Below are 12683 nucleotides of genomic sequence, written 5' to 3' on the forward strand. Positions count from 1 at the left end.
TTGTGCCCAAAGCCGCCCAATCAGCTCCACCTCTGCTTATTGCCACGGGAACAGGCCTCATGATCGGCACTTGACAGTACCTTATCCTAAGCCAGGTCACCTGACGAGACCAAGAAACAACAAAGAAAATTTGACAGCTGGGGCTCGCTTTGGCTTGGCCTCGGGACAATTCTTGCGAATATTTGTCCCCTGCACCTACCCGCCAGTACGGTGCCCTGCATCATTTGCTTGCATGGATGCGTTGCGGGTTGGAGCAAGACGGACAAAAAGCAACATTTTGCCACATTAAAATATAATTTTGTGTTCCTTTGCACCTTCTACTCTACTTACTATGCCAGTCGGGTTCTCCTTTACAATCTTTTGTAGCTCTTCTTTAGCCTGAGGCTGCACCGAACCATGACGTGACCATCAAGACCATCGTTGATCCCTTACGTACAACACATTCTCCGCCAAATCAACGCTTACAACAAGCTAAAACATAGCGTAAATTTTCCATCCAGCAGATTGACAAACTCAGGTCAAGAAATCCATGGTCCACATCGCGAAAGGAGATAAAAAAAAAAGAACAAAAAACCACCATCACATGCCAAACCATGTAGGTTCCCGAGCGATGCGATCACTCCGTTTGATCACCGCTGCCTCTTTGACATGCAGCGGTCGATATCGCGAGCGCAACCAGGGGCATACGCTCCGATCGCCCAACGATGAATCTCGTTCACCCAGCTTAGCAGATACCAGACTGATGCCTGTTGTCGAAGAGTACCAGACATCATCTCATATGCGGTGCATCCCGTCCACCTCATCTGCCCAGTGAGATTTCCACAGTTGATAGTCTTGGTGTCGCCTTGAACGCCATGTGCAGTGCCGGGGCTGTCAGGCAGGAACACCCTGACTGTGAAACCTGTTTCTGACATGACTATCCCATAGTGCTTTATGTCTTGTAGAGGATCGCCAGTGTCTCTGGCATCCCAAGTTGGTTCTTCAATCAACTTGTTCACAGACATCTCCCGCAAGATGTATCTGTTATACAGGGCGACGCCTGCATTTCTTGCCATTCTGTTCACGCAGCCAAACTCGCCATCGCCTTCTCGCCAAAACTCGATGGTCAGATACGGCAGGATGATTCGGTTGTCCAGCTGCATCGTCAGGCCAATGAAAGATTCCGACCAGCTTCTCCCGAAGCCAAGTGTCTGGATCCAGTAGCTACAATCCGAAGTATCACTGTCAACAAGGCTTTAGATGCAAGGTTGAACAATGGGAGGAGTGGCAGCATTTGTAGGATTGCTCCCGAAGCCGGTATTTGGGGTTGCCAGACGAGTGCCCAATCGTCGCTCGATCTGAAAACAGTTCATCAACCTCCAAATGTGCGGTGGGAGGCCGTAACTCGTCTTTCTGAACAGGAGGCTCATGACTTCAGCCTTTTTGGTCTCGATTGAGGCATGCGGACATCTCAGCAAAGCATTGTAACTCTGAACGAAGTCTTTCAGCAGCGATGGAGACACCCAAACCTCAGCAAGGCCGTGCGCAGACAATTCTCCATCTTCTTTGGGGATTCGATGGAAGTTGTTATGAGTTGGGTTGCTATCGAAGTGGTCATTCGCATCGTAGAATTTTGGAGTGTCGCGAATCTTGATCCCGTGCGGAAGCAAGACGCTCATGCGATACTCGGCCGACGATGGCGGCATATTGTTGATCGCGATATCATGACTGAATCCGAAGTTGGTAGGCGCATTGAAGCCCGCAAAAGGATTCGCTCGATATACAATTGCTGATTCGTAACAGTCCTGTGGCCGCAGGCTATCATCGTCAAGGCGGGCACGCGTTCTTCGGTCGCCCGGGGGCGTAGCTCGGCGGCGGCGGTTCTTTCTGGTCATTGTATCGAATGAAACCTGCGCTAGGAACTCTGTTTGCTGTTACTACTGGCAGGCCTGCTTTCCGGTGGGGATTACTGGCTATTACCGCAAGTTTCTCGGCAGGCGTGTTACGTCTCGACTGCGGGCGTCTGATGACGATGATGCCGTGGACATTGATAATCTCAACGAAACCTTTGCAACTTTACCTCTAGTAGCGCTGAACAATCAACTCTAGTACCCTAACAGCGAGCCGTTACAAGGTAATAGGTGAAGTCGGCTGGAGAATCAACTACGACAAAGCCCGAGATGTTGAAGATCCAAGGTGAAGTGATGGTACAAAACGAATGGTCATTGGTAGAACAGGAGTGCGCACTCAAAGAACGGAAGGACCATGAAAGAAAGGTATCAAATACAATGGAATGAGTGCAAGGAAAAAAAGCCCACTCATGTATCGTGGCTTCAAGCAGAGAAAGGCGGAGGGAATGTCAGAGTCGATCTGTAACGTGAAGAAACGGGTCGAACGCCTGCCAAGTGGATGGGCGAAGAGTGACGAGAACAGAGCAGCATGTTGAAAATTCAGTTTCTGGAATTCCAGTGCAACTAGGTGACTGCGTCTTTGGCAGCCCAAACCTGGGCCAAGAAACAATTGGGAAGATTCCAAACTAGGAAGGCACGACTTGTAGCGCAGGTAGCATGGTATTTGCAAATTGCGGGTCCGGTACCGGCGGCAACTGGAAGGAACGAGACTTGTAATCTGCAGTCGAGGTTATCTGTTCAGGGGTACCTGATTGTCAGGAAATACACCCGAAGAGAGACAGGCGTAGTACACTCGGGGTGCGAACACAATGTTATGATGGTTGTTGTGTTGGAAGCAATTATTTGACAGCATTCTTCATTTCGCATTCAACCCCTTCATATTTGCCGTTACTCAGGCTTGCCTGCCCGATCGAACCGATTAAACCGGATAGACTCCTTGCGCAGAACAACCTTGTCGCCTGGGCAGAGAGCGCACCATGAGCCCACAGTAGGAGCTAAATGATGCTGTGTCGAGAGACCCAGAATCAGGCGGCGTTCCTTAGTGTCTGGACAGGTTGACTTCTGCCATTCTATCCTGTTTACTGAAAACGCCTTTTCTGGTACCACCTCAGATTGCCCCTGAACATTGGAAACCAGCAGAAAGAGCCACATCCTCCATTTCAACAACCATCACCATTGACACTGTGAGCCGCCAAAGATATGCCAGATGTGCAGCGCAGAGGTCATGTGTGAGAACATCTGGGCATTGAAATTCTTTTCAGCGATTTCCTTTTTCCTGTTCTCTGAGCTTCGCCTGGGCCGCTTGGAACTCGACATCTCGTGGGTCATAAACTCTGACCCGTTTCTCGGGGTGGGTAGCATCGGCTTCAATGTTGCCTACACTCGAAATTACCACGTCTAAATCATCAGCCACCTCGGTCAGCATTCTCTTGATTGCAATATTGGTGACTTGATCGAGTAGCAACGACACTTGAGTGCGCGCATTGTTGAGCGACTGGTGGATTGAGGCCAAGCCGCTTCGTTGCTGGCTGTTGAGCAGGGGCTCGGTTGCCGCGTTGGGTGCACCTGTAGCCATTGTTGCAAGTTACAAATGATTTGCAGGAAGAAGCTTGGCTCTGTGATGGCAGATCCCCTGTCTTCTCCCTGGTCTATTTTTTCGACGACCTGGAAGTCGCTGCGACTTTATGGTCAATGGCCCGCCAAGTTTGTTTGTCAACCTTTGGCTGCAAAAGTCCGCGACGATCAGAACGGTGAGCCACACGTTGAAAATGTCATACATCAACGCAAACAAATACAAAATCTATGTGTAGGTGCATAAAGCTTTCCAGTTTGCGGTATTTATCTTTGCTACATACATGCAAACTGGTTTGGAATCACCGAGTGAAGCGACAAAGGCGTTCAAGCTTGACACTTCTCAGTCTCACGTAGGGTGATGACTTGTTCAACCCAAAGGCTGCAAGCATCTGTTCAGATTTCCGTCCTAGGAAAGTCTACTAGTAACCGCACGATATGGCAGATGATCCATGACTAAAGCTGGAGACTCATAACTTATAAGATTCCATATTCCAAGCACCATGCTGCTGCGAATTCAGAGACAAACAAACACATATCCTCGCTATTAAAAATTGACAAGCCATAAATTGCTCACAAAGGCTCGCGCCGCCATCCTGTTTGCTTTTAGCACACCAGTCACCACGTCTGCAATCCTTACTGCCTGTTCATCTTCTCTTCCCCTTTCGTTGCTTCTCCGTCGGCCCGTTGATCAATCGACTCATCACCAGTCCACCAAGCCTGGCGATGACGGCCTTTTTGTTGGGGTTGTGATCAGGGTGCTTGTCGATCGCCGCCTCAATCGCCGCAGCCGAAAAGGCCGCCGTCGCCACCCTCCTCCCCTTCGGCCCCCTCCACGGCCCTGGCTCGTTAAGCACACGAATCGCCTCTACGGCCCCGGCGGCCAACCCTGCCAGCAGCGCCTGCTTGATCCTCTCGCTGTGGTCGAGCTCGCGCCCGTGCTTGCTCTTGTCTCTCTTTCTGCTCTTGTCGCCACCGCGCTCGCTCCTGGCCCCCGACGTCTGTCCACCACGGCTCCTGGTGGTGACGCGCGTGTGGGCAGAGCTGGCGTGGCTCCTGTTGGTGACGCGCGTGTGGACCGAGCTGGCGCGGCTCCCCACGCTCCTGCTGCGGCTTCGGCTGCGACTGTGAATGCGGCTCGAGTCGGCCAGGCTGAGGCTTCTCCGGTTGGCGCGGACATGGCTCGAGGCCGCGGTGACGTCGCTCTTGGCGTCGGGCGAGGGCGCCCGCTTGCGCGACGACGGGCGCACAACGAGGTCTAGCATCTTGCTGGTCACGTCCTTCAGGGATCTGTTTCTGGGCTTGCGCTTCTCTGGCTGCTTGGTCGCCTCCTTGCTGTTTCGCTCGCTGTCGTAGGACTCATGGCGATAGGCGTAGTTGTCGTCGTACCACTGTCGGCCGCGGTCGTACGCTGGGTAGCGGTCGTCTTTTTGGTATCGAGGTGGTGCGTTCCTGCCATACTGGCTGTTGTAGTTGTAGTCATCGTAGCTATCCCGCCGGCGACGGCCGCGGGGGCTACTATATGATGACATCTTTTTCGTTTATTGGTTGCAGGGGAGAAAGAAGACGATATGCGAATGCGAGAGTATTCCATTCCTGAGTTGAGCGGGAAGAATAGGTAAATGGTAGGGGGCCGTTCAAACACAACACAGACCAGTCGGCTAATCTTGACGAGAAATTTCTTTTTATTCTTGCATACTCGCATATTGATGTTGGTCTCAGACATTCCTAAGCCTGCAGCTGCCGCATTGCCCACCAAGAAAATGCTCCAAGCAAAACTTTATCAAGCTTTCCCTCGGTGGTATCAAGATCGAGCCAGACACGGGGACGGGATGAAAGAAGCAAAATTACCAGACGATCCAATCCGGGGAAAGGCTCCGTCAAAGCTTCAGTTCCCTTTTCGTCTCATGATTTCTCAATCTGACGCTATGGCCACTGGCAGTGTGTACGTTTGCAAGAGATAAAAAAAGTCCGAAACCCAGGTAAGCTTCCGGGACTAGCCAGAGGCCTAAGCTTGTTCGCCAACACATTGTGTCAGCTTTAGTGTTGGCCCAACTCCTTTGGCAGAGGGCCTGACAAGGCATAGATTCTAGACCGAGAGATGCTGGATTCTCATACTTCTATTTGTTGACCACCATGCAGATGCTGATGCCCCTTCTTTGATCAGTCGCATTTGTCAAAAATCATGTCTTTCACGACCTCACTGTTAATCTTGTGGCGCTGAGAAGCAATGGCGTGCCTGGGTTTCCACCTCCTTAGTCTAGAACTAGGTTAGTCTAGAACATGGAATCAAGTCAAGAGGTAATTATTCTCACGTGGAGCTTGAAACATTGTAAGTCTCCGAGCTGATCCTGCTTGTGAATCAGGTGTAGCTACGGCGACGCCTACATGCAACCCAAGGAACAAGAAACTAGAACTAGGAGCCAAACAAAAAGCTTACTGCATTTTAGATGTCTTGTGCTAAGAAAGTTAGTAGTCAGTAATACCCTTACAAGACGCACAGGGGGATTGGGGAATCCTATAGGAGCATAAATTATGCGCAGTAAATTGACCGGTTGTTGGCTGGCTTGATGCAATGCGAAATTCTCCGCAGCAAATCGTCAATTGTGCATTGGCTCAAGCCATGTATTTGCAAGCCACACTTCCAGAACACCATCTTGATAGCATGAAAATACGACAAACGAATCTAAATCATGCCGAATTTCAACTTCTAGGCGAGGCCTGACCGGTCGCTTATCTGGTCTGGACCTACCTGAACCTGCCGCTGAACTTGCCAATCAGCAGCGCAATCAGCAACAAGTCGCTGAACTCCGCTGGACGCAATCGAGCTTGTTCGAATACCAATTAATGTTTGGTGCCCTAGATATTGCAGTAGCTCTACCATGGTCGGAGAAAAGAAGCCGATGTATTCGACTGGACCTGTTCAGTTCCAATGCGGTCAAGCTGGTCAACCGGACCTGCTTGCTTACATTGCTTGGGTCTGGGTTAGGGTTAATTCCACAGCATGAGGGAACCCTTGGGTGGCTTCAGGGGCTAAATTATCATTTAATTAATAATAGCAAACGCGCGATTGCGCAACGTTTCCCCAAAAGGCATTCGGGCTAGAGCCGATTAGATACAATATTTAGTCTCAAGCCATGACCTGGTGATATGTAGCCTATTTCTGCTTTCGCTCTTGTCCGGATGACATGTAGCACAGGCCCTGGTCCTGGTGGTACGTACTTATACCCCTGCCGGAATAGTACAACACATCTAGGGCGGCTCCCCTTGAAAATACTCCAAGCACCCTACGTAGCAGGCGAATATTTCTGCTGGGGCGAGCGTTCCCGTCTGTTACTGCGTGTTGGAATTCTTCCTGGTTACGCTGATGGAACGCGACTGCTTGGGCACACGGTCCCCCTGAGCTACTACCTGTCCCGGTGCGTCTTGTGTCTGCTGGTAGTATGTTATATTTTCGGATGAGACGGGTCGACACGACTATTCCCCGTTGGGCCCCGCAACAACTGTGGTTTTCACATTTGATGTATCTATAGCGTATACCATAAGGTGGACAGTGTATTGGTGATAGGATGACGACAAATTGGAATTCTATGCCTTCATAATGCCGTTGTGTGGCTGGCTAACGCAGGCACAATTTTCTGGGAGCCTGAAGGTGATTGAATGTGTGGCTAACAGCCTAATATAAAGCCACCTGCTGGGACGCAAAGTCGCAGGGAGCCCGTCACAGACCATATCTCCGAAACAAATTTACCATGTATCAACTAGCAAGAATTGTGTGATTGTCTCGTACTAGTAAGTGTATCGCTGCTCTGAAAAACTTGACCAAGCTTTACACTTTAGGAATGAATAAACAAGGGCGTCTATCTGGAGATCTTGGCTTGCATGCATAAAGGTAGGTCTATCTGGACTTCGGACCGGTGTGGAGATTGCAACGGTACATTTCAACAACCTGCTGAGCACATCTCTACTTGCTGCATGGGTCCTTGGCAAGATCCTCCCTTGGGAAGACGCTAACAACTTCGGGCCCTAAGAGCTTACCCAAGAAAAAAAGACTTGTATAAAGGAGCCGTTGTTCCCCTCGCGTGTGTTTCTATGCCTTCTTCTCCCCCACACGCTCTGGATCATTCGGCTTCCCTCGCTACCTTCCTTTGATCTCTTCTATGTTAGTGTTTTCTTTTCCTTCGGATTTCACTAGTCTTTCAACAAACCCTAGCTCTTTAAACCGTGCAAGATGCGCTTCTTCAATATCATCAAAATTGCTGCACCCATGCTGGTCTCGAGCACCTGGGCTTGACCCCATTCGACCAACCAATAGCCCGGCAATGGCGCCACCAAAGATCTCGAAGAAGTTGGCCGAGCGTAATATGAGGATCTTTCCCCGTCAAAAATGCTCGAACTGCGGAGATGACGCAAGCTATTGCTCATGCTAAATAATCACTTTGGATCGCGCGCAGTGGCATCGGCTCACCGCTGTAGCAAAGCCTGTGGACTCGTCGGGTCAAAAGGCTTGGGTTTCCAGGCTCGCTATTTTCCGTTGAACCGATTTCTTATTCAACCATCTGCCATCGTTAGGAGTGCCATTTGAACACTTTCCAATGCGGACAAAAAGGCAATGGGTATGTTTCTACATATTTTTGTCACTTCTAATGTGTGGTGTAACTCCCCCATTAGGTTCTTCCTACTTGGCCTGTCAGGGTCTTGAGGAATACAGGCAAAATAATCTACTGACGTTGGCAAGTCAGATAACTTTAAACGTATTCTCCGGCCAATTTAAGTTTTACGGCAAGACCCGTCATCGCCACCGATGAGCAGGCATATACCCGACAATTTCCCACATGACAAGATGCAACAGAACGTCATTATCATTGAATAAAGAACATCACGCGACAGATCATAAAAGGTAAACGTAACCTCCAAACAAAAGCATTCCATGCCAAGAACCATGCAAGAAGTAAAAAAAGAAAAAAAACAAGAAACAACCAAGGAAAATAAAATCAAGCCATCCATCCTCTGCTCATCTCTACAGCCTTCTCCCACCTAGCAAAACGCTTTGAGCTCTCCTCGGGTGAAATCTGCGGCTTGAACAACGTCCTGCCCTCGGTGTTGACTTCGCTGAGGTCTTCAAACGTCTTCCACACACCAGAGGCCATGCCGGCGGCGATGGCGGCGCCAAAGGCGGTGGTCTCACGCATCTGGGGCCGGTTGACGGGCATCCCGATGAGGTCTGCTTGGGTCTGTTGCGACGAGAAAAGAATCACGTCAGTAATTGCATCTATCCAGGGCGAGTAGGATGGGGGGATGAAAATTCTCAACATACCTGCATGGTCAAGTCCGAGTTGCACATGCCGCCGTCGACGGCGAGCTCCTCCAGCGCCTTGCCGCTGTCCTTGTGCATGGCGTCCAGGATGGCCTTTGTCTGGAAGCAGGTGGCCTCGAGGGTGGCGCGGGCGACGTGGGCCGGGGTGATGTAGCTGGTGATGCCAAAGATGGTGCCCCTGGCGTCGTCGTACCAGTAAGGGGCGTAGAGGCCGCTGAAGCCCGTGACGAAGACGACGCCGCCGTTGTCCGGGACCGACTCGGCCAGCGCGCTGAGCTTGGCGCTCGACTCGGCAAACTTGAAGCTGTCCACCATGAACTTGACGCTGGACCCGGCCACGGCGATGCTGCCCTCGAGCGCGTAGAAGCGCTTGCCCGGCCCAAAGTCGAACGCGACCGTCGTCAGCAGCCCGTGCGTCGAGATGACGGGCTTCTCGCCCACGTTCATCAGGATGAAGCTGCCGGTGCCGTACGTGTTCTTGGCCAGGCCGGGAGCAAAGGCCTTTTGCCCGACCAGGGCCGCCGACTGGTCGCCCAGGCAGCCCATGATGGGCACGCCCTTGAGGGAGGTGCCGGCCAGGGAGCCGTAGGCCTTGGGGTCTGACGAGGGCACGATGGTGGGGAGTGCGACCTTTTCCGTGTCGAGGCGGAAGAAGTCAATCAGGTCCTCGTCGTACTCGAGAGAGTGTATGTTCATAAACATGGTCCTGCTCGCGTTGCTGGGGTCGCTGACAAAGACGTTCCTGTCGGCGCCGCCGTTGAGCCGGTACACGAGCCACGTGTCGACGGTGCCACAGGCAAGATTGCCGGCGTCGTAGGCCTCGCGGACCTTGTCGACGTTGGCAATCATCCACAGCAGCTTGCTGACGGAGGGGTAGGTGCTGAGGGGCAGGCCGGAGCGCTGGGTGAGTTCCGAGGCCCCAAGACGCCGCTTGAGCCGGCGGACCAGGTCCGAGGCGCGCACGTCGGTCCAGACGATGGCATTGTGCAGAGGCTCGCCTGTCGTCCGGTCCCAGACCACCGTGGTCTCGCGCTGGTTGGTGATGCCGACGGACTTGATCTGGCGCGGGTCGTGGCCCTGTGCCTCAAAGGCCTGGACGGCACCGTCGATGCACGTCTCGACCGAGGAGACAATCTCGAGCGGGTCGTGTTCATGCCAGCTGAGAGATAAAGAGGATCATGTCAGTTGAATGCTCGAGACTGAGTGCAAAGGGCGGCGTTTGAATGCAGCAACGCAAAGCAACTCACCCAGGTTGAGGATAATATTGCTTGAACTCGAGCTGGTGAGATGCCACGACCTCGCCAGCAGTGTTGAAAATTAAGAAGCGCGAGCTGGTAGTGCCCTGATCGATGGCGCCTACAAAAGAGCCTGAGCTCTTGTGGTGTGTTGCCTCGCCCATTTCGGTGGTGCTGCTCTTGCTTTCTCTCTTGATATTGGAATTGGAAATGAAGTTTCTCTGATCTTTCAAAGAAGTTCGCGAACTTGGGACGAAAGCCGCCTGCTGTTTGGGTGCTGAGGGTGGCGATTTTGTGGTGGTGATGTGAGGAGAAGGTCCCTCGTGTAGCTCAGCTTGCTCCCTTTTTTCAGTCGACCCCGAGGAATTGGCTTTAGAGTTGGGGTAGCTCGGCGTGGATGAGGAGCGTGCGGGGAGACACGTGCAGCACAGGAGCGAAGACCAGCCCATGCCCGGATCTGGGGTGGTGTTTTTTTTTTATTGCTAGTGCTACTAATTATTTTCTGTGGTGATTATTTCTTCTTTTTACCTTAGATCTTACTCATATCTTTCCGTCTTTATTCGGATGGGGAATTAGCACCGCACATAAAAAGAGGAGCTTACATGTGCAACGTACATTGTGGGTTGGCCAAGTCTAGGCGCTTCTGGGTGTCCCGCTTTCCTCCACAGGGATTAAATTCCTGGGGTCTGGGGTTTTTGATGTATCTTTGCACCGGTTCGATCCACATGAACAAAAAACGTCGGCTAAAACATCTTCCCGTCGACGGTGACGACGGACTTATACCAACTACATTGAGTCAGGGATCTTTTTACTTTTGATGATTTTTCTACCCACCCATGATTCCTCCAACTGTGGCAATGATTTTGAACTCCTCATTCCCATTCCAGTCACTATCCCCATTCCCAATACCTCCTTAGACAGCCGAATATGCATGCGTGGTACAAACCAGCAGGGGGATTACCTGCCCACAGTAAGCATCGGATTCAATGGGCGGGTGCGACATCATACACAAAAGGACCAACAAAAGGAGCAAAAAAAAAAAATTATTACACAGCCCCTCATCCTTGCATATCTACATTCACCTGCTCTGGAACCATGCCTAGAACGCCCCCTCTCGCATGTAGATTTCCTCACCCTCGGTCGCAAACGGACCAATATATGACACGCGACTTTCTGGATCGTTGGTCTCGGCTGCGGGGGCGACGCATGCAGGAGGACATGTTTGTCCAGAAAAAGATTCCAAGAGCACCACTCTCGAGTACTACGTCGGCATGTCGCTTGGCGATGAATTGTCCGTTTTGTCCTTCTCCCCCCGCCCAGCAAACGCCACGCCCGCTAACTTGACGGTGCTCTTTTGCTGGTGGCCGGGGCATCCGGCATTATTTCTTGGCGTTGGAAAGTGGATGATGGAGGAAACGTTCTGGACTTTGTTTCCCGACGGTTTTGATTGACTTTTTTTTCGTTCTAGAGCTAGGTTGTATTTGTCCTAGTACGAAAAATATTGATTGTAAGCTTGTCTATGTACCGATACGCATGATTGTTTCAACATGGACACTTCTTGATCCCAAGCAAAGAACGGCGCAATGCCGTGCTTTTGTTCCTTGCCGATGGAGGTTCAACAATATGCTCATGATCACTAGTCCATCCCTCCCTCCCGTTATTCAGAATCAAGAGTCCAACGTCACAGTGCAGCGGCTGTCCCGAGACCAATCCCGGGTCTTTGCTCCCGGTAATGAGCGGCACAGCAGTCTTGTTTTCTCCCTTATTCCTTTTGCTGCCTCTCTCTCTTCCGTTTCCACTGCGTTAGTACAACCTTTGTACATACGACTCGCCCATTCCTCAAGCCTTACCTCTTCGATTCTCGTCAGTGACCCGATGGAACGGCATGATGCACCTCAACCATGTGAAGCCCCTCCCACAGGTCTTGATAGTCTTCATTCCTGTACCATCCTGTACCCTCTTGTACCCGCATGTCACTTCTCATGTGATGCCACTATTGCAAAGACAGGAGCTTCCCGCCGCATGCAGTCGTATTACCTTCCACGTCCGGTCTGTACCCCCGTTCGTGCAGGCGCGCTTCCATTCTACACGTTTCTCCCGTTCTCTCGGCCATCGTTATCAAGTTACGCCCCCCTGCCCTTTTCCCCCCTCTCGAATGGACTGCCCGGGTGGCCGGATGAGCGCCGACAAGGCCAAAATGGTCAGAAAACCAAGCTTGATTGGATTCTTTTCCTTCTGACCGTAGACATGACCTCGGTGAGAACCTTGCCAGAAGCACAAAGACCTGGTCGACCATTGAGGCTCGAACCAAACCACCCGCCTGCTCGCTTGACGATGCAACCACTCGGCTTATCGTGCTTCTCCTCCTCGCTTCCGCCGACGCTCAAGCATGAAATGGATCCCAGATGCGCAAACTTGACTCGGCCGCTTGCTGTTCACGACCGTTGCCGCCGGTGCGGAGACGGGGGTGGTGTGAGCTGAGGATACCGTCCAAGGGGCCCCTTCGGCTCATGACCACGGACTTCGGTTCTGTGAGGGGTCAGGCAGACCGTTTCTGACCCCTTTTGCCCCCTTTGCCCATCGCCAAGGATGACGGCGTTGATCCTAGAGCCGCGGTCTGTCATTGATCATGTGCTGATCTTCCTCGTACCAGATAAGGGGTTTTTTCCA

The 12683-nt window shown here is 51.8% G+C and overlaps 4 protein-coding genes across 4 annotated transcripts; all 4 read right to left on the reverse strand.

Annotated features, from left to right (window-relative positions):
* Nucleotides 1-629: 629 nt before the first annotated feature.
* MGG_10008 (uncharacterized protein) lies at nt 630-1874 on the reverse strand (the record flags this gene model as incomplete). The annotated part of the gene is made up of 2 exons (XM_003717450.1): nt 630-1203; nt 1357-1874. 2 exons carry the CDS (start codon nt 1872-1874, stop codon nt 630-632), a joined length of 1092 nt encoding a protein of 363 aa, XP_003717498.1.
* Nucleotides 1875-3147: 1273 nt separating this feature from the next.
* On the reverse strand, nt 3148-3465 carry MGG_10007 (uncharacterized protein; the record flags this gene model as incomplete). The annotated part of the gene is made up of 1 exon (XM_003717451.1): nt 3148-3465. One exon carries the CDS (start codon nt 3463-3465, stop codon nt 3148-3150), a length of 318 nt encoding a protein of 105 aa, XP_003717499.1.
* A 643-nt stretch (nt 3466-4108) lies between these two features.
* Nucleotides 4109-4993, reverse strand: MGG_10006 (uncharacterized protein; the record flags this gene model as incomplete). The annotated part of the gene is made up of 1 exon (XM_003717452.1): nt 4109-4993. One exon carries the CDS (start codon nt 4991-4993, stop codon nt 4109-4111), a length of 885 nt encoding a protein of 294 aa, XP_003717500.1.
* Nucleotides 4994-8455: 3462 nt separating this feature from the next.
* Nucleotides 8456-10222, reverse strand: MGG_10005 (glycerol kinase; the record flags this gene model as incomplete). Its single annotated transcript, XM_003717453.1, has 3 exons — nt 10026-10222; nt 8779-9937; nt 8456-8695 (listed from the first exon to the last, which is right to left on the reverse strand). The coding sequence occupies exons 1-3, from the start codon at nt 10175-10177 to the stop codon at nt 8456-8458; spliced, it is 1551 nt and encodes a 516-aa protein (XP_003717501.1). The 5' UTR covers nt 10178-10222.
* Between the last annotated feature and the right edge of the window lie 2461 nt (nt 10223-12683).

This window comes from Pyricularia oryzae, chromosome 4 (genome assembly GCF_000002495.2).
Source record: "Pyricularia oryzae 70-15 chromosome 4, whole genome shotgun sequence".
Lineage (NCBI taxonomy): Eukaryota > Fungi > Ascomycota > Sordariomycetes > Magnaporthales > Pyriculariaceae > Pyricularia > Pyricularia oryzae.